The sequence below is a fragment of the Anabrus simplex genome, chromosome 2, assembly GCF_040414725.1.
Source record: "Anabrus simplex isolate iqAnaSimp1 chromosome 2, ASM4041472v1, whole genome shotgun sequence".
Classification (NCBI taxonomy): Eukaryota; Metazoa; Arthropoda; class Insecta; order Orthoptera; family Tettigoniidae; genus Anabrus; species Anabrus simplex.
Genome location: NC_090266.1, coordinates 1,138,756,734 through 1,138,777,321, shown reverse-complemented (window position 1 = coordinate 1,138,777,321; position 20,588 = coordinate 1,138,756,734). Strand labels below are relative to the sequence as shown.

General features: G+C 40.8%; 1 protein-coding gene across 2 annotated transcripts in view; it reads right to left on the bottom strand.

Moving 5' to 3' along the window:
• Positions 1 to 4,448: 4,448 nt before the first annotated feature.
• Positions 4,449 to 20,588, bottom strand: part of LOC136863351 (uncharacterized) — a 39,489-nt gene continuing 23,349 nt past the window's right edge. Inside the window, exons 1-2 of one of the 2 annotated variants that reach the window (XR_010859206.2) lie at positions 15,952 to 16,046; positions 4,449 to 5,197 (exon numbers count right to left, since the gene is read on the bottom strand). Coding sequence is in view for 1 of the 2 variants with exons in the window: in XM_067139736.2 (XP_066995837.2) it covers positions 4,559 to 5,197; positions 20,034 to 20,090 (696 nt within the window). In the remaining variant the exon portion in view is untranslated. Of the gene's footprint in view, positions 5,198 to 15,951; positions 16,047 to 20,033; positions 20,091 to 20,588 lie in introns of those variants that run through there. The other variant, XM_067139736.2, reaches the window with a different exon arrangement.

The following is a 20,588-nucleotide window of genomic DNA, read 5'->3' as shown; positions in this document are numbered from 1 at the left end:
CTTTAATTTCTGCAAAGTACTTGCGTCAGTCGATAGGCTTTATTTCATATGTTGCTATTCTTTTTTCTTTTCTTTTTATACACTTTGATTTACGTCGCATAGGTCTTACGGCGACGATGGGATAGGAAAGGTCTAGGAGTGGGAAGGAAGCGGCCGTGGCCTTAATTAAGGTACAGCCCCAGCCTTTGCCTGGTGTGAACATGGGAAACCGCAGAGAAACATCTTCAGGGATGCCGACAGTGGGATTCCAACCCACTACCTCCCGAAAGCAAGCTCACAGCTGTGCACCCCTAACCACACGGTCAGCTTTCCCGGTCATCAATAATTGATAATTGCTATATAATTATTATGTAGCATGGAAATGAAGAATGTCAAGTAGTAAAATATTAGTAAAAACTGTCACAGGATCAGACAAATGAATACGCCATTTCTAAATGAATACTCGTAGGAGTTACGGGAACATCATGAAGTCGTAGTACGGACATGCCTGCAAATACCTCTTATTATATGCGAAAATAAAATGATTCAATAACTCTCAACCTTCCCTTTGGCAATCATTCTTCAGAAATGATCTCTGCTGGAGTTGTAGCCTTCTTAACTTCTTAATCTGCTCACCCTCCAGGTTTGGCTTTTCCCTCGGACGCAGCGAGGGGTCCCACCTCTACAGCCTCAAGGGCAGTGTCCTGGAATTTCAGACTCTGGGTCTGGGGGATACAACTGGGGAGGATGACCAGTACCTCGCCCAGGCGGCCTCACCTGTTATGTTGAACAGGGGCCTTGCGGGGATGGGAAGATTGGTAGGGATAGACAAGGAAGCGGGAAGGAAGCGGCCGTGGTCTTAAGTTAGGTACCATCCTGGCATATGCCTGGAGAAGTGGGAAACCACGGAAAACCACTTCCAGGATGGCTGACTTGGGAATCGAACCCACCTCTACTCAGTTGACCTCCCGAGGCGGAGCGGACCCCGTTCCAGCCCTCGTACCACTTTTCAAATTTCGTGTCAGGGCCGGGAATCGAACCCGGACCTCCGAGGGTGGCAGCTAATCACACTAACCACCACACCACAGAGGTGGACACAACCATAGCCTACTGGTTTAAATACTTACTTTCAGTGAGTTTGAGAAGGGGATTGTGTTGCGCTTACTTACGGATGGAGCCACGTACATAAACACCAAGCTGCCGTCGCCCTTTGAGTGATTTATCCAAAAACGCTGCACGTAATTTGCGGTGTACATACTCTGCACAGTGAGTTTGAAATTTTCTGAATGCTGTATCCCAGTGTGGAAATATTGGCCTCGAATGGGAATACAATACCTTAAAGTCATCGATGGGCATACTGCGGTCGTGTAATATGCAGATGTTTTGAAACTTTGGGGTCGGTGGAAAATTAACTGGACGACGATAATATTTCATCGATAAAATTTCTTCAAAATGTATTGAAAGACAACACTTTAATAAGGGAATTAATGTACACTTCTACTAACTGGAGTTTCTTATGCGTCTACATACCGACAGAATGATAGAGAAAGAATGTTGATCACCTGGCCTAATAATGGATAATGTGAACATGCTACCTAAATAAGAGTAGACATTAAAATTACTCGAAGAATACCATTTATTGTGCCAGCAAACACAAAGCGTACAGATGAGTTATCAAATTATACACAATCCACAGATGTCGAACGTATCTAAGAAGATTCCGCCACAACGATATTACATTTTACTATGATGGTGCTAATAACAAATCGCAGCAGCTATTGGCTTTACGTCGCACCTACACAGATAAGCCTTATGGCGACGATGGGACTGGAAAGGGCTAGGGCAGGGAAGGAAGCGGCCGTGGCCTTAATTATGGTACAACCCCAGCATTTGCCTGGTGTGAAAATGGGAAACCACGGAAAACCATCTTCTGGGCTGCCGAGAGTGGGGTTCGAACCCACTATCTCCCGAAAATGGATACTGGCCACACTGAAATGAAATGTCGTATGGCTTTTAGTTCCGGGAGTGTCCGAGGACAAGTTCGGCTCGTCGGAAGCACGTCTTTCGATTTGACACCCGTAGGCGACCTGCGTGTCGTAATGATGATGAAATGATGATGAAGACAAAACACACACACAGCCCCCGTGCCGGCAAAATTAACCTATGAGGGTTAAAATTCGCGTCCTTGCTGCGTATCGAACCCGGGACCCCTGTGATCAAGGACCAGCACGCTAACCATTTAGCCATGGATCCGGCCTGAAAGCCGGTGATGTTGTGGTACATAAGCCCCTTGCGATCCAGTTTTATGCATCCCTTCACATTCACTAAAATTGTGAAAGACATCGGTCCCTCTACCTATACCGGGGTAATATAACGAGACAGCAGGAATCGTGAGCGCCACTATCAATTCATTATGGTTACCTCGAATGAACCCGTAAAACGAGTACAGATACGAAGAACACGTACTTTAAAACAAGTGGTGGACGCACAGACCGGGAGCACGGTTCTGTATAGGCTGAGAAGTGGGCGCCGTAGGTCGCGTGTCGCAGTAGCTCACTTGGCAAGCGGGCGGGGAGGTACGTGATTCGAATCCCACATAAGAAGTTTTTTAACAGCCAGTTGCCTGGGATGCGGTAAGGTTGCATACTTGATAGTTTCCAAGGAATGATTTGTTTATTTGACCCTGTAAAAGACCGTGTGTGTCGTTCCATTGTAGTCTATTGTAGTAAATATGAAAGGATGCATAAAACTGGATCGCAAGGGGCTGTTGGACACTCGGTTTATACCAGTGGAGTGACCGAGCAAGTGGTCACGTGGTTTTGCTCACATAGCTATCAGCTTATATTCGGGATGTAGTGCGTTCGAACCCCACTGTCGGTAGCCCTGAAGATGGTTTACCGTGGTTTCTGATTTTCACACCAGGCAAATGCTGGGGCTGTACCATAATTAAGGCCAAGGTCGGTTCCCTCCCACTCCTAGCCCTTTCCTATCCCATCGCCACCGTAAGACCTATTGTAACAGAAAATCAGAATCATCAACAAACCTCGGGAAGAAGATTCTTAAAGAAATGGATAATTCTGAACGAAAAATCAGTTCACTCACAAGGTCAAAAATAGGAGCTTAAAAAATTCAAATTCGTTTTTCGAAAATAACGTGGCACTTGAAATAATACGTCACGTTGCTGCAGATTTTAGAAGGTGAGAATGTTACTGATATACCACTTTTGAAGTACGCCAGGTTAATATCGTGTGATTTAGATTAGTTATTTTCACAGTATCGGGGTCTATAAAGGGACAATAGGTGGAGATTTCACGTGGAAAACTTGGAGATGGCGTTCATTTTGCACTGCAACGCCCAGAAATTCTCAAGAAATGAGGCTTGGTTGCCGAGTATTGGACTTTAATTTGCCTGATAGAAGACCTCTGGTCAAATGGCATTGGACCGGGTGAGTTGTTTGCGCGGTTGGGCCACGTAGCTGTGAGCTTACATTCGGGAGATGGTGGGTTCTAATCTCACCATCGGCGGTCCTGAAGATTGTTTTCCGTGGTTTCCCATTTTTTATGTCAGGCCATAGTTGCTGCCTTCCCAATCCTATGCCATCGTCACCATAAGACCGGTCTGAGTTGGTGTGACGTAAAATAATTAGCATAAAGAAAAGTCTTTGGAAGAAAACATCGTGAACTTTTTAGCAGATGTGCAAACACGCCCCCTAAATTTAGTTTATTTAGCACAACTCCTTGGTTTTTGGATTTCATTTTCAGACAGTTTATATAGTTCCATAACCAGTATCTATTACCGAGATTTGAGCCTTCCATATCTGATGGTGAGCAGCCGCCACTGACTTGCAGTGACTACCGGTGAGTGTGAGAAGGGCCCAGGGCACACCAGCTAACAGCGAAGAAGAGTCAAGGTGGCCTAGTAACTGGCTAGGATAGCAAATAAATCCAGTCAACACAGCTTGCGCGTGGCGAACCAACCAGCAAGCAACCTTCCCACCGAGGCCCTATCTGTCACCACGGTTCCCTGCGTGACCTGATCAGCACGCAGGATGCCAACTGTGAACCAGTCAGTACCCGAGCCAGGACTTGAAAACAACGCGGGCCAACCAGAACTCGTTGGGTGATAAACTTTGACGAAGACAGCCACCTCAGTGGAAAAGTATATCGAAGCTGTAGACAGAACGTCTGAAAACAAGAGGAGTTCAAGAGGCTTATAGTTCTACAGCCTGGAAATCATTCTCTCTTAAAATCACCAGCCGTGAAGGCTTAGATTGTTTCGTTAATCTGATAGTTCCTTGTTATGGTTTATACATTTTTGCAGTGATTTTTATTCCTTATCTGTTGTCTTCCAGCGAAATGACCCTGGAACTCCTCTAGATGAACGGGCTAACATCTTGCTCACCATGATCTTCATGTAGGAATGATTCAATTTCACTGCCAGTTGGGATAAATGGATTTTACAAACAAATTATGAGAATGTCATGACATTTATTTCCAAATTATAACTGTAGAAATACAATCATGCCATAATATTTCTAAAAGGAAGTTGGCTATGAGCAATCGTGTTGACATTTCTGGTGTCAACATGATGCCCTGAAATTGTGCAACAAGCTGCAGCTTGATTCATTACTTTTCACACACAATCCTAATGTTTCATTAAAATAACCTGATGGGCATCTGTTCATTACGGGGAAAATAAGCCCGTCCGAACCCACAGCACATGTATAAAATATCCCTGTGTTTCTAACAATAGCCTTTGTTTCACCGAGGCTATTGCAAACCTGCAAATAGTTATCTGGACACATGTTTTTGGAGAGTTGTACATCACATTTACCAGTGCAAGGGTTATACCCGAAGTTACTATCACATACTTTACACGTGGTGGGTTCAGCACCTGGTGAACAGTACAAAGCCTTGCGACAGTCTAAAGGGTCGGGATAAATACCTTCCACTATGCAACTTATTTTATTGGCTTTCGGGAGACCACATCCATAAGGATAATGAACTGGTAAGTCAGAACATCCCGTGGGAGTACAATAATTGGAACAGTTTACAATCGGATGCCAGGATAATCCATCTCCAGCTCTCTCTTCATAACAGTATCCGGAGGTCTTGCAAGTTAAATCGCAAGTCTGGTAAGCTTCACTGCCGCTACATGGCATGTACGGGAATTTCTGAGTCTCCAACAAGTAGGCACTCGACTGTGAACTAGAAACTTCCTGCAAGAGAGAAACGCCGATTGTATATTAGCATACGAAATTAGCACATACGTACTTTATCACAAGTTTTAAATAATATTAAGTCAATAATGTTATGAAACAGAGTCACTTGGCTACACGGTAGGTGTCGTGTTTCTGGAACACGTCGCTAGCAGTCCTGAATGTAGTGTTTCGTGGTCTCCATTTACAAACCGGAAAATATGTTGTGGCTGTACTTTAATTAAAGTTACGATTGCTGCATCACTAATCCTAATTTTTATTAAATATTATTATGATTTTTGTTTTTATAATTTGCTTTACGTCGCACCGACAGAGCTAGATCTTACGGCGACGATGGGATAGGAACCGACCGTGGCCTTAATTAAGGTACAGCCCCGGCATAAGTCTTGAGTGAAAATGGGAAACCACAGAAAAACATATTTGGGGCTGCTGACAGTCGAGTTGGACCCACTATCTCCCGAATACAAGCTAATAGCTACGAGATCCAAACCACGCAGCCACTTTCTCGGTATTATTATTATGATTATGATTATTATTATTATGATTATGATTATTATTATTATTATTATTATTATTATTATTATTATTATTATTATTATTATTATTATTATTATTATTGAAAAAAAGAAATATTTCATCGTCTCCTATGTCCTGTAATATATGGAATTGTATAAGGACCCTTTATAATGAGTGAATCAATAACAAAGGGCAACGATTGGAACACACATTCCTGGATGTGAGGTACGGAGCAAACACACAGTTTTCTGTAATGAGAACGGGAGACTCTGAGAAAATCCACACTCGGGGTATGTCAGAATAGCAACTGAAATTGCTTTAACTTGGTATGGAACACGCCCACTATTTTTATATGTTTTAGTAGGGAAGCGAACAGTGGTGGTGGGATGGTGGTACCTTTCCAAATCTTCCATTGTAGTCTTTCGTCTCCATCAGTCGGGCCCGTTGGCTGAATGGTCCGCGTTCTGGCCTTCGGTTCAGAAGGTCCCGGGTCAAAATCCCGGCCAGGTCGGGGATTTTAATTGCTTCTGATTAATTCTTCTGGTTCGGGGACTGGAGTATGTGTCCGTCCCAACACTCTCCTCTTCATATTCAGACAACATACCACACTACCAACCACCACAGAAACACGCAATAGTGATTACATCCCTCCATATAAGGTTGGCGTCAGGAAGGGCATCCGGGCGTAAAACAGGGCCAAATCCATATGTGCGACGCAGTTCGCACCCGCGACCACACAGGTGTGGGCAGGGGTGTGACACTTCATAGGGAGCGTCCGAAGCAGCTCTGAGATGGGCCAATCGATCTCCGCCAACTAATGAAAACTAAAATTCTCTTTTAGAGGGTTAATTTAGAAGGCAGAGGTTGGCATTACACATTCAGTTGCGTGGTACAGCAAATTCAAAACACAACACCACAACACCGTTATCGTTGCGCGCTAAGGGACCTTGGTCGTACGGTATGTAATAGTGCTTGTTAGACGAAAATTTGTTGAGATTCTTTCGTATTGAACGAGATTTTTGATCCAGTTTTTTGAGAGTATGGTGTGAAATTATAATAATGCGCGTTCTTAGTGTGAAGAAATAGTATTATGATCATGAAAGTACTTCACATTGAACTACCTAGCTGTTGCGAGTAAACGTCTGTGTGATTGTGCTTCTTACCTGCTGTTTGGAATAAATACATTCAAAATATAAACTGTGTGCATTATGCTGTGTTTTACTTTCATCCTTTCCTTCTCGTGTTTTCCATTCCCATTCATAAAAGTCGTGGGAAGGGTTCAACGAACGAACAAAAGAATGAGGTTATGATAGATCGTGTTTTAGGCAAGTATGGGCGTTTTGGGGTTTTATATGAATTGCATTAACATTTTCAGTAATCAATGTTGCATTTATCACTTAATAGATGTAAATTTACATTAAAATGCGAACGGTGAAACAACGATACAAGCTAGCGTTATAACAGTATTGCCAACATACAAATACGGTAATTGCAATTTACTTTTCAAGTAAAAGACACGAGAGAAGCTTTAGATACAACTTTCCTACCGAAATACAATCATTATCTCTATCACAATTAAAATTTTAATAAGTTAAAACAACTATCATCATCGTGTTTACTACAAGGTACTATCGTGGGATTTATTTCCTTATGTTGGCAGAGAGAAAGTGGCCACTGTAGCTTCCATGACCTGTTTTCTCAGCCAACTTTATTATACAGGAGTGACGTATCTATTTCTCTTATATGATCCTTGGGTGTGAGAAAAAGCGGTAGCAAAAGAAGAAGAAGTATACTTAGAAATCGACTGAAACTTTATTTTTATTAGAACAATCCCAAGGGAACAACTTAGAATCGATCGGCAACTTCAGTGATGTGCTTATTTTGCATATCCGACGAGTAATTTTGCAGATATTAAGGGTTTCACCCGTTAAAAAAAGACAAAGTTGCTACCGATTTCTCGGTAATTACGTACGTGATGGAGGCGAGTTGGAGATATTTACGAGTCCCTTAATAGAAATTAAGAATTTTAAGACAAAAGATATTTTAAGGTGGACAATTTAGATGAATAACCACAAATGTTCAGAAGATTCGTTTTTTTTCCTCAGAAAACCGACCACTACGTCGATCTTCTCCTGTGACCACTAGGTAAATACCTCGACCATTTTGCAAACATTTTGTGCCAAGGTTCTACTTTACCCGAATTATGTAGCTCTACGCAAACTGTCGATGTAATTACAACCTATCCGATGCTTTAATTTGAAGCGAACTCACCTTCTTTGTTTCTCAGCAATAAAACGGGGAAATGAATTTATATATTTTCATTTATTTATTTATTTATTTATTTATTTATTTATTTATTTATTTATTTATTTATTTATTTATTTCATATGGCTTTTAGTGTAGGAGCCGATGACCGTAGATGTTAGGCCCATTTAAACAACAAGCATAATCATCATCGAGCTTTTAGTGTCTGGAGTGTCCGAGGGAGCGGGTGAAACCCGGTGTCGGCACATAGCCTATTCCTCTCGAATAACACCAAGAGCTGTGCTCAAGACTTAACGTCACCATCCGACGGACGAACATCATCACTCCATATGAACACCGCGGAAAAGTTTGGAATTGAATTCAGGCTTTTGTCACGCAGTCGAGCGATTATTGTATTTCTACAGTATACCACCAGCCCTCTTGCCCTGCCGGCAAACATCCTGATGGTGAACATTACTCCCACCAACGGGACCGAACCGGCTAATCACGGAGTCAAACTTAACGATCGTGGTCACCAAGTGGGCACCTTCCCTTGCAAGTACAATTAGGTTCCAACACTGCTGTTAGGCACTTTATTGTTAACGTGATTCCCCTTAGTGGAGTGGCTTTTAATCAAGAATAGAGCTGTCACGATTCTGCAGTAAAACTTACCTTAATTCGAAATCCTAGGGACGTCTGTGAAGAGTCACATTCAAATTACCCTTTAGTATGAACATTTAGGCAAATGATTCGCAATGCTTTATTAACTTTAAAATGTGCTACAGTACACCACTTTATAGAACCATGTTACTAGTTTGTAGTTGATTTATATTAGGAAATGACGTTTCAAATATTTCCCGTGCACGAATACAGATTTCAATGAATGATTGATGGATGAGAAGGAAAGGAATTCAATTTCTATAATTAGCAAGCAATAAGCGCGCAAGATAAATCTAAACGTACGAAGGGGATTTAAATCCTTTGACAGGTGAGAATCCTGTTAATCCACAATGCTAATTGCTTACTGTTTGTTATTTGATACTGAAGCTCTTATAAATGCGGCTTCTCTAATCAGTTGTCATCCTGCCTGATTTCTTCCTTTTGCGATGCATTTACTTGACATTTCCAGTACTCCATATCATTACCAAACATTGTTGTCTAAATTTCGGAAGGCGTAGACTGTACTCTCATGATACTGACAATGCACAATATCAGGCCGTCTCAGGGTGCATGTACTGGTGCACTGCGCGGTGAAAGGTGCAGAAGACGACTTCGCTTGTTTGACCAGAGTGAAGACCATCTCCTCCTCGATTTTCAGCAATAGCGCTGTCTCTCTCTTTCCCTACGCCTGTCTCGCTCGCTCCGCCCCTCTCCCCCATCCTGATTTGAAATGCAGTGCTCAACCATCCGTGTCGAATTCAGCCGAGCTTACCCGAGTCGCCCCGACACAAAACACTGCTCCGAACCGACCCGAGTCGAACCGTTGCACAGTGCACAGAACCTCTGAGCCTCAGTTTGCACGCGTGAGATTTTGTGCGTTTGAGAGGTCCTGCACTATGCAAACTGAGACTGATCCAACTATTTATATATAGAATTCGAATTCATCATTTTAATTTCATTCATTCATACAAAGAGAACTTTCAAGAGGAAACCAGTCAAGTTCGAAATATCCAAATTTTGCAATGAACTAGTTGGAAACATGTGCAGTTTGACTGCGTTTCAAACATAGAAATAGCCTGTTGCTAGTGGAGAGGAGTAGTTTGTCGGTCACCATCGTGGTCCATCCAGCATGGAGGGCCGATGGAAAACACAATAATAGTGTGTGGAATTGCTGGAAATAATTTAGTCATAAACATTCCATCCATTTCTTAATGGATGCAGTACTATTGCAACTGTCTGTTGGCACAGTCTCATCCATGGCTGAGACAATAAGGAAGCTGCTGGGGTTATGAAAAGTGTTGTTCATGGGATCAGTTCTGCTGCAGTAACACTTTCTGGCTCAGTGAGGAAAGCAACGGCTAACCACCTCACTGAAAAACTTGCGTAGTACGCCTCATTTTGGCGCCGTCATCGGTTGTTGAAGTTTCCTGGTAGCCGAATGACCTTTGGTGGTGCTATTCAGTAGCGTAGCCAGCATCGACCTATGATGGGAGGGGGTGGAGTTTATAGTTACAAAATGATGGTAGAATATAATGAAGGTGCTTGTGCGTGTTAGGTGCGCGCATGCATGAGTGATACAAGTGAATTATGTTGATATTCAGATTGCAGTACGGATACACTACAAAATCTTATATTAAAATACAATATCATCAAGGTGAATAGTTTTACAACGAATTGTATGTTCATATTACAATATAAAATCCAAACTCTGAGGCTTCTTAGAAAATAGATTCAAGAGTAATGCTGGTTTTACAATTATGCCTCTGTGAATGTTCGAAGGACCAACCCGTTGAGTCGACTTACACCTCGTATATTTTCTTTCTGATGACCTAACAGACAGAAACGTCCACTGAACACCGTACAAAACAAGTGAAGATTGCCCAGGAATACATCTCATAAAGTAATTTAAAACTATATTACTCTAACTTCTGAATTGAATATTTAGCTTCCAAGACCGTACGATGTCAGAATGGGAATGACTTAGAGCACTCTAGCTGAAATAGGAGAATATTGGACGGGAAATTCGGAGGTTGTGTGTTTAGTTCCCAACGGTGTCCGGTTTGCCTTTTGTGTTCCATACCTAACATATCGTCGGCTTGTACAGTATTACGTGTACAAAATTAGCTTTCACTCGGCCATGCCACGATCTACTGCTTATTCACGTGTACAGTAGTACGCTAAATCTGTGAATCCTCCATTAATCGATCGATCAGTCCTTGGTTATACACCGGTCCCCTTCGCTCTGACGTTCCGTGGCTTCATATGTGTTGTACAGTATTTTTCGTTCGTTAATTTAATGTAGCTTTCTCCCTATTGTTTTGCATTTGCAGTACGTAACCTACAAATTCTTCTCCGAAATTCATCTTGTCCTGTCAGTAATGCGAGACTCGTATGATGAATATACTCAATCCATTGACATACCCATTGTTTTCCTAACTGTCCTCTACCCACTGCTTTAAACAAACTCTAGCGCCGCCTCACCCAAGTGCAATCACATTTTGAGTAAGAAACACTACACGGCAAAAAGTATACTATAGTATACGTCCATAACTTACCGCACGAGTACTACTTAATACACTGATTTACGAGGCGTAAATATCTGACATGATGTTTACTGTTCCAAGTGCAGTTTTTCATGCTGAAATCAAATCCGATAAACGTTTTGCTCTATCATGTCAGATTTTGAAGATGGCGGCAACGATTTATTTTTCCTGAACAGCGTCCATCGATAATTTTTTTTCATCGTGTTTCATTATTTTTCATACAAAGCTGAACAATCTCATTTGCTTTTCTTATTGTCAGTGAAAGTGCACACTATGGCGTCCAGAGGTTGCATAAATTCATCAAATCTGTTTTAGTACGTGTGACGCTACGTAACAAGCAAATCCAATATGTGCCATTTAGTGCATTTGCACTGATCTTACCTAAAGCCATGTTCATTAATATTCCCTGTAACAATCACTCATCTAGTGAAACTTCTGTCTTGACCGAGCTCGATAGCTGCAGTCGCTTAAGTGCGGCCAGTATCCAGTATTCGGGAGATAGTAGGTTCGAACCCCACTGTCGGCAGCCCTGAAAATGGTTTTCCGTGGTTTCCCATTTTCACACCAGGCAAATGCTGGGGCTGTACCTTAATTAAGGCCACGGCCGCTTCCTTCCCACTCCTAGCCCTTCCCTGTCCCATCGTCGCCATAAGACCTATCTGTGTCGGTGCGACGTAAAACAACTAGCAAAAAAAAAACTTCTGTCTTGACTTTTATTCCTTGATACAATGTTAAAAATATGTAAATGGTTGATGTCATATATCTCAAGAACGGTGGGTGATAGAGACAAATGGTTTGTATATGTTGAATCAACATGTTTCATTTGTCTTAGAACGTGTTTATGATATTATGATATCCACAGAAAGTCATTTTTGTTAATCAGTGTTATTTGTTCCGAGCGATCAACTTCCACCATTTTCCCGGCCACCAATACTTGTCTTGATGGCATTCGCTTTTTCTGGCCTATTTACAAGAGCGAGCCTATATAAACCAAATCACTAAGGCGTGAGAAAATCGAAGACCGCTTCATATTATGACAGGACACAGTTACTTGCAATTCTGATTAAAAAGCTGCCACAGTTTCTAAGTGACACTCCTCTATACATACGGTGAGTTATGTGGATCCCACGCAAGAGTCAGTTGGTGGATTAGTATCTGAACACAACATTGCATCAATTAATGTACTGAGTGAAATGATCCAGTTAAGTCGGCATGACAATAATCACTTCGGAACCCGTTGTCAATCGCTTCGATGTTTACCTACGGGATATTATGGAGGAGTTACTCTGCAGTAATGAAGTAAATGATTTAGAATATCTGGAAAGACGTGTATATGATTCTGTACCCACGATGGGAAGCGAAACCGTTACATAAGAACGAGTATGATCAATATAATCATATATGTTAGAACTACAAGAAAATTATAGTTTATATATGAAATGACGTTCTTGATTTTCTTTTATTTTGCTCATCCCTGTAAAGATTAAATTAGACTATGTACGAAATATTACTTCTTCCTCGTTGTAAATATAATATTAGAATAGTTCAGATATCAAGTTATTATACTAATTTGATACCAAATTATGGTTCTTATCTACTTGTTTCTTGTAAGGATAAGATTTGAAATATTTCTTTCTCATTGTAAATATAATATTAGAACAGATTTGATATTAGGTTATAATACGGATTTGAAACTTTGAAATCCAGTTTAATTGGCATTATAAATCATGTAGTGCGGAATAAATAAATAAATAAATAAATAAAGAAATAAAGCAGAAGTTACACTATCACTCTTAAGTTTGCATATTACTGCATAACTTCTCTGCGAATGAAGTTTTACAAAACACCTCCTTCTTTCGGAATATTTTCACTCCCTTTATCTTACGTCATAATATTGTCTCGCAGCTGTTGGTACTGCCAGAGAACATACCACCTTAGTTCGCCAACCTATTGCAATAGATGTTAGTTCACATCCATAACTCAAGTTAACCAGATAGCAGATATCTACTGCAGAACCGTGCGCATATACAGTAAATGTCTAGAATTCAAACTAAAACGCAGAATTGTAATACACTTCCGGAAAAGCAAATGAAAACGCGCTAAGGGTAGTGAATAGGAAATACTGTATTTTCACACGACAATAAATGAGAGAGCAGCACTGCGATTACGATCATGAAGAGTGCGATATTGTGAAAGAATCAGAAATCTAGTATTATCCATCGAATACCTGAAGGGCATCAGCTGTTCAACACTTACAGATTTCGCAGTCTCTCTCACCGTGCTGTGCTGTATTTGTAAGGTGCTGCATGGCGCCGGAATGTGAAGGTGCGTGCTGATTATGCAAATAACAGGCTGTGAGCAAACCTGCACAGTAGTTCTTCAGAGAATTCTCATAAGAATAATTTTTTAGAGTTCTGTATACATTTGGACCTGTTTCTGCATCAATTCACTATCTCCGTGAAAACTATCTAAATAAATTGATCCACAAAATGTACTTCAAACCTTCTACATTAAGCCCTATCCCATAAATATAATCATAAATGTTAGAACTAGAAGAAAATACCGGATAAAGGATACCGGAGAATTGTGCCACTCGGTGGATGATATGTGTCAGCAGTACATTAGTGCAGACACTAGTTTCATTATATTTTAATCATGAGCAGTCCAAGAATAGTATCCGTTCAGGGAAATGCCCAGGCATTTCTCTGTAGATGAACCTGGTACTCTACTGCCAAAGGTTATAGTAAGGGAGGATTCGCTCGGTCAACTTTTAATAAGAATTTGGGATATCCAAGGTGAACAGTTTGAAATTTAGTGAGGTTAATATAATGACAGTACGATGAAGACCATGAATAAATGGGAACGGTTGACTAATTTTATAAGTGGCTATCAATTTTGCAGCATGCAGGAGAGGACTTACAATTTACGGGGCATGTAACTTACACGAACATGAATTTCCATTTTTACAGCTAAGGGAATTTCACCCGCAGCCACATGCATAAAAACCTATAGGTTTCTAGCCGGGTGCAGCCCTTGTAAGGCAGACCCTCCGATGAGGGTGGGCTGCATCTGCCACGTGTAGGTAACTGCATGTTATTTTGGTGGAGGATAGTGTTAAGTGTGGTGTGTGAGTTGCAGGGATGTTGGGGACAACACAAATACCCAGCCCCCCTAGCCATTGGAATTAACCAATGAAGGTTAAAATCTCCGACCCGGCCGGGAATCGAACCCGGGACCCTCTGAACCGAAGGCCGGTACGCTGACCATTCAGCCAGCGAGTCGGACAATAATAATAATAATAATAATAATAATAATAATAATAATAATAATAATAGTAATAGAATATAGTTCTTTCAATCTCGAAATTCTTCAAGTGAACGTAGATCTGCGAGTATTGATGGTACTCAAATATCAAGTCCTGAAAAGCCATCGCAAGTACCATCTTGTGTATCTGCCCTTCTGGAATCTTCGTCCCGAATCTTCATCAACTGCAGCCTTTGGGGCAGTGAAGCAACAGTTGCTATCATCGTTTTTATCAGTACAATAGAAACTGACTGAAATACAGAAGAGGAAGAAGAAATAAAAGCTGACAAGCCACTTCAACAGTTGTGTACTGCAGATTTCTATCCCTTTTCTGTGGTGGAAGGCGAAGTTTGTGTACCTTTTTATACTGGATTTACTGAGCGAGTTGGCTAAGCTCGCATTTGAGAGATGGTGGGTCCGAAACCTATTGTCGGCAACCCTGAAGATGGATTACAATGGATTCCTATTTTCACACCAGCCTGTTTCTTAATTAATGCTATGAATGTAGAAGAACTGGCTGTGACTGACTACGAGGGAAAGCTTCTCTATTTTAAGACAGCAGTGTGTGAAAGTGTGGAGATTGTCCCTGCCCACTTGAGTTTTTGTTCGTACGTGAGTCCTTTTCCACTTGCTCTCTCTTTCCACACTGTCTTGCCATGGTGTTTAACCTTTTGTGTGTTACATTTCGCATTCCCAACTTTCTATATGACTACAAAATGAATCGGTTAACTAATTAAAATTCTTCTCCTCATATGAGTCTAATTTACATTATACCTCATGACGAGTAAACATGAAAATTTGGTGAACATGCTCTGAAATATTTCTTGAGGGCATATATAAATTCCTGAACCTGAAACACTTTGAAACAAATCTGATGTCACATTTCGTTTCTGTTGTTTGTTTGTCCAACCCTTGTCCTGTTTCTGTACGGGGTCGGGTATGAGGTGAGGTGAGATAAATCTGTCGTGGCGGTTTTTCATGACCGGATGCCCTTCCTGACGACAACCTCATTAGAGGAGTTAATGAGATGAGATGAATGATGTGATATATATGATAGTAGGAAGAGAGAGAGTGAAACCCGGTTCCGGCACATAGCCTACTCCTGTCGAACAGCACCAAGGGGTCTGCTCAAGGTTTAATGTCCCCATCCGACGGACGAATCACTATGAACAGCGGCATATGCCCTCACTCCATATGAGCACTGCAGGGAGGTTTGGAATTTAATCCAGGCTTTCGGCTCGCAATCTAGTGATTATAAATTGTATACCACCACCTCCCCTACCCTGCCGGCCAACATTCTGATGGTGAACATTTTTTCGAACAATGGGAGTCGAACCGGCTTACCGCGGTGTCAGACCTTTTAGACTTCAACGCCTTAACGATCATGGCCACGAGGCGGGCTACATTTCTTTTCCGACATACAGTAATAAAATTATGGGCAATATTTGACATCAGTATATCCGCAACTATGTATTATAGTACTCTTACCATTAGGAACAGCACGTAGAGTAGAAGTGCGTGCATACTGCAGCAAGTGGCGAGGACTGTTTAAATTATTCAGCATCTTGCGTGTCTTATATAGCATGACTTTCTATGTGAAGTTGGAATCTACCTACCATCTGCTGACATTGCTGTCAAGGTCCCGTCAAGAAATTACTTGATGGTTTTTAAATGAATTGTGAATTAATTAGGACTTTATCCAAAGCAATGGAAGTACATTTCAATATTTTTTTATATATTTTGTGTTCATATCCATAGTGAACCATGTCTATCTTGCAATATTTGAAGAACTTAAACCTAAAAGTTTTTACAGATAATTAATTAAACCGAAATAGAAACGTCATTACAAATATGGCATTATACAATGACAACTATTAATTTCTTACTATCGAGCGAGTTGACCGTACGTTAAGGATCGTGTAGCTGTGAGCTTGCATTCGGGAAATGGTGGGCTCGAATTCAGCCTGTTGTATTGTATTCGTAAACCCAAATATACAGCTATAGTTAGCTTGTAGAACCACAAGGAGCGTTCTTTGTAGATTGCCCATTAACCACTTGTTACATAAAGCTAAATGATTAAGGGCTAACAGACTACACTGTATTACAGGGTGGAAGTGAATTTGTTCAAGGATGTTGGCTGAGAGTTTCAATATCGGGAACACTTAGTCTCCGATGACTCATTACTTAGTGATTGCATTTCGTTCGTCTTTTTTTTTAAATTCAGCTGGCTTTATGTAACTATACACAGAATTTGTTTCTTTTTTTTCCTCATTGAACTACCATTTTATATGTTTACCCACCGCAGTGTCATTTGAATAATCGCGATAATACTTGCTGTGGTGCGTAATGTTTACATTTCAGTCTACCATAACAATAAGAAACACAGTGCTTATTATTGCCTCATGGAGGTCAACATTTTGAACAGCTGCTTTAGAGAAACTATACAGAGGTGTGAAAATTATTAGACTCAAAGGAGGAGAGCCAGATTAAATTGCCTTAGTTCTTGTTTTTACCCTCACTTGTCTTTATAATTTGCTTGAAGGAACTCCCTATCTTTCACTCAAGTATTCGTCCTACTTAATAAACTTGATGCAAGTGGCCGCGTGGTTTGGGTCACGAATCTATCAACTTTCATTCGAGAGATAGTGGGTTCGAAACCCAACTGTCCGCAGCCCTGAAGGTGGTTTTCCGTGGTTTCCTATTTTCACACCAGGCAAATGCAGGGGCTGCAACTTAATTAAGGCCACGGCCGCTTCCTTCCAACTTCTATCCCTTTCCTATCCACTCGTCGCCATAAGACCTATCTGAGTCGGTGCGACGTAAAGCAGATTTGTTGTAAAACTTCATGAAGTACTATATTATTCCCATTTTTTTAAAGTATTACGCTGATATTAAATATTTCTATTTCGTCTCTTGCTAATACTAAAACATCAGTTTCCAAATAGTATATACTACAAAGCACAGCGAATTATAAGAACGCTCAAGTAAAGCAAAATATCACAGAACCACACCATGTTATTTCATTTTATCTTATTACACTCAAGAGAGAAATGAAAAATCCTCAACATTGGATTGAAAAGAAATGTAACTTGTGCGCTATAATTTACTTTATACTGACAACTAACACTTAAAGGGCTCCATTGCAGCATACAAAGATTCTTATTGTCAGGCAAATAATAGGTAATGCGACAATAGAAATATTTAAAAATTACTGTTGAGTCTGATAATTTTGACACCTCTGTACATCTTGATCAGTAGGGTATGCAGGTACAGTATGGGTACTGTTTTATTCCAGAGTCACTTCATTTCTCATGTATCATTGGTAATTTTTGTACTCTTTGGTTATCTGTTGCCTTCTGTTGTATTGTTTTGTTGTTCATGATATACCAGTATGTCAAAAGGCGATGGTATGTTGATTTTTATTTCTTAACCTATCAGAAACAGTCTATGAATGTCCAAGGTCCAAATATACCTCAAATGACTTTTCAAAAAGGTACAGGATATAATTGGTTCTTTACATCAAAACACTCAGCCAGCATCACTGACAACATCTGAAAGTTGGTCAGTAGAGTTCACTTCCTCCGTGTCGGCTCCATGGCTAAATGGTTAGCGTGCTGGCCTTTGGCCACAGGGTCCCGGGTTCGATTCCCGGCAGGGTCGGGAATTTTAACCATGATTGGTTAATTTCGCTGGCATGGGGGCTGGGTGTATGTGTCGTCTTCATCATCATTTCATCCTCATCATGACGCGTAGGTCGCCTACGGGAGTCAAATCAAAAGGCCTGCACCTGGCGAGCCGAACATGTCCTTGGACACTCCCGGCACTAAAAGCCATACGCCATTTCATTTCATTTCATTTCATTTCATTTCATTTCACTTCCTCCGTCCACTCTTCAGTCTGGATCTTTAGCCGAATGGACAGGATATTGGTGTTCGGTTCTGAGAGCTGCAGGCTAGATCCCCGGCCAGATGAAGGATTTTAACTGCGTACGGTTATTTGCTCTCGCTCGTGGACTGGATTACAGAAGTGTTGAGACTGAAAGTAACACCTGATGCTCTCTCTCTCTCTCTCTCTCTCTCTCTCTCTCTCTCCCTCCCCAGTTGGTGGTTATCCGTGACAGGGAGAGAGACTTCTAAATCCAGATCATTCATTTATTCACTCAGTCACTCATTTATCCACATTGGAGTGTTCTCGCCTTATCTGATGGGTCTCCGTACATGTAAGCATAGAGCATTCAATTTTTTCAATCATACAATCACTCATTTAATTATGAATGCTGCCCCCGCAGTTGGTGGCTATCAGCGACTGAGAGAGAGGAGTGTTTATTCATTCATGACATATGAATACAATCCAAGTATGAAACCCATCCAGGCATCCATTCATTCGTACAGTCGTTCTATTAATTCATAATGTCTATTGTAAGCTATGGAGAAATCTCTTCGGGGTTGTAACAAAGCAAATACATGCACTAATTAATAATAAGCGTAAGATATATTTTGTCCTAGACTGTTAATATTTGGACAAAGTAAATAAATTGTTAAAAACTACAATTGGGATTTTGGGTGTAAATAGTGATTAGGCGTAAGTGCAATATTTAACCTAGTAGTATATAAATTAAATTCAACAAAACAAGCATACATGCATCAAAAATAATTTGGATTGGAATAAATGATTACTCTCTCCTCAATTCCTGGCGATCCGGAACTACGAGATGAGAGTAATATATTCTGTTCTATTCAGCCTCAAATTATATAAACAATAATTCTACTATCGGGATTTAAGGTTAAGTTTGAAGAAAGAAACATTGAAAAACGAATTCTTCTTTTTATGGCACATTATGTTATTCCATATATTACATAAATTTCCAAGTAGTCAAAAATCAATTAAAGAACTGGCGAGGTACATCTCAGAAGCTTACCCTCTCACTGTAAATGTTCATATACGTAATATCACATTTACAAGGTATGGGTTTACGTAGCAATAACAATACTTGAAGCAGTGCATGTTTCTTTGATCGCAGGGACATCGTGCCTCCCACGTGATGCACATACCCGTAACGAAGAAACGAAATACTCCCCTGGGGGGCATTTACTCATTAGCGGTGACAATACGTTATTAATCAAGATGCATGTGTAGTAAAATCTAGCGTCGTTAACAATTGGTGAAGTATATCCAACAGCTGGACAAACAGTCACTATCGATACCGGACACTGTCCACTGATTAGCTTGTCCTCACATGATCCAGTCAATGAATTATAGTATGCATTACCGCAGACAGTGCAGGGATATGTACCATTTTTCGGTGAACAGTAAAATGATCTTCGACAATCGTAGGGATCAGGATAGATGCCCTCTTCCGTGCAGCCTATCGTACCGGAATTTATAGTGCATCTCAGAGTGGGGTCGGGATCGGGCTGCTCGGAACAGCCAGTGGCAGTACAGTACCTACGCACGGTACAGTTTTCTAGAGGCACGAATATGTACTCTCCTTCAGAATTCTTAAAGCACGATCCGTATACTGTGCACGTTATATCACAATACAGTTGCCCTTCCAAACTTTCATTACACACCGTCAAGGAAGTTGGATCAACAGCAGATGATCCGTAAAATGTTCCAGAAACAGTCACCTGTAACAAACAGAAACAGAAACCAATCACTTTGAAAATAAAATATACTCGTTTGTTGTTCTCATAAGATGTAGTATTAATAGAAACAACTATTAAGATGACTATGTACGAGATGAACCAGCTTACGTTTCTTGGGGTGAGGTTAAGCTGGCAGCATAGTTCCATACATCCTAATATTCGTATTATTTTAGACCACCTTTACTCTCAGCGTTCAGTCTGCAAGCCTCTCTGAATTAACTACGCACCTCCGTTATCCTGTGTTTGTAAGTGGCTGTGTGACCTTGTTACCTTCCATACCTCTTTTCTTTAAATCGTTAGAAACCGAGTCTGAGCATCGTCGTTTTGGTCTTCCTCTAATCCTCTTACCCTCCATGACCGATCCATTATTTTCCGTGTTCTGAAACCACTGATTGCAACTTGCATTGCAAACTGCCTGTGAACATCAGTGAAATACTTGGATAGTTACTGTAATCATGTCTATTACCTTGCTTGTAGACA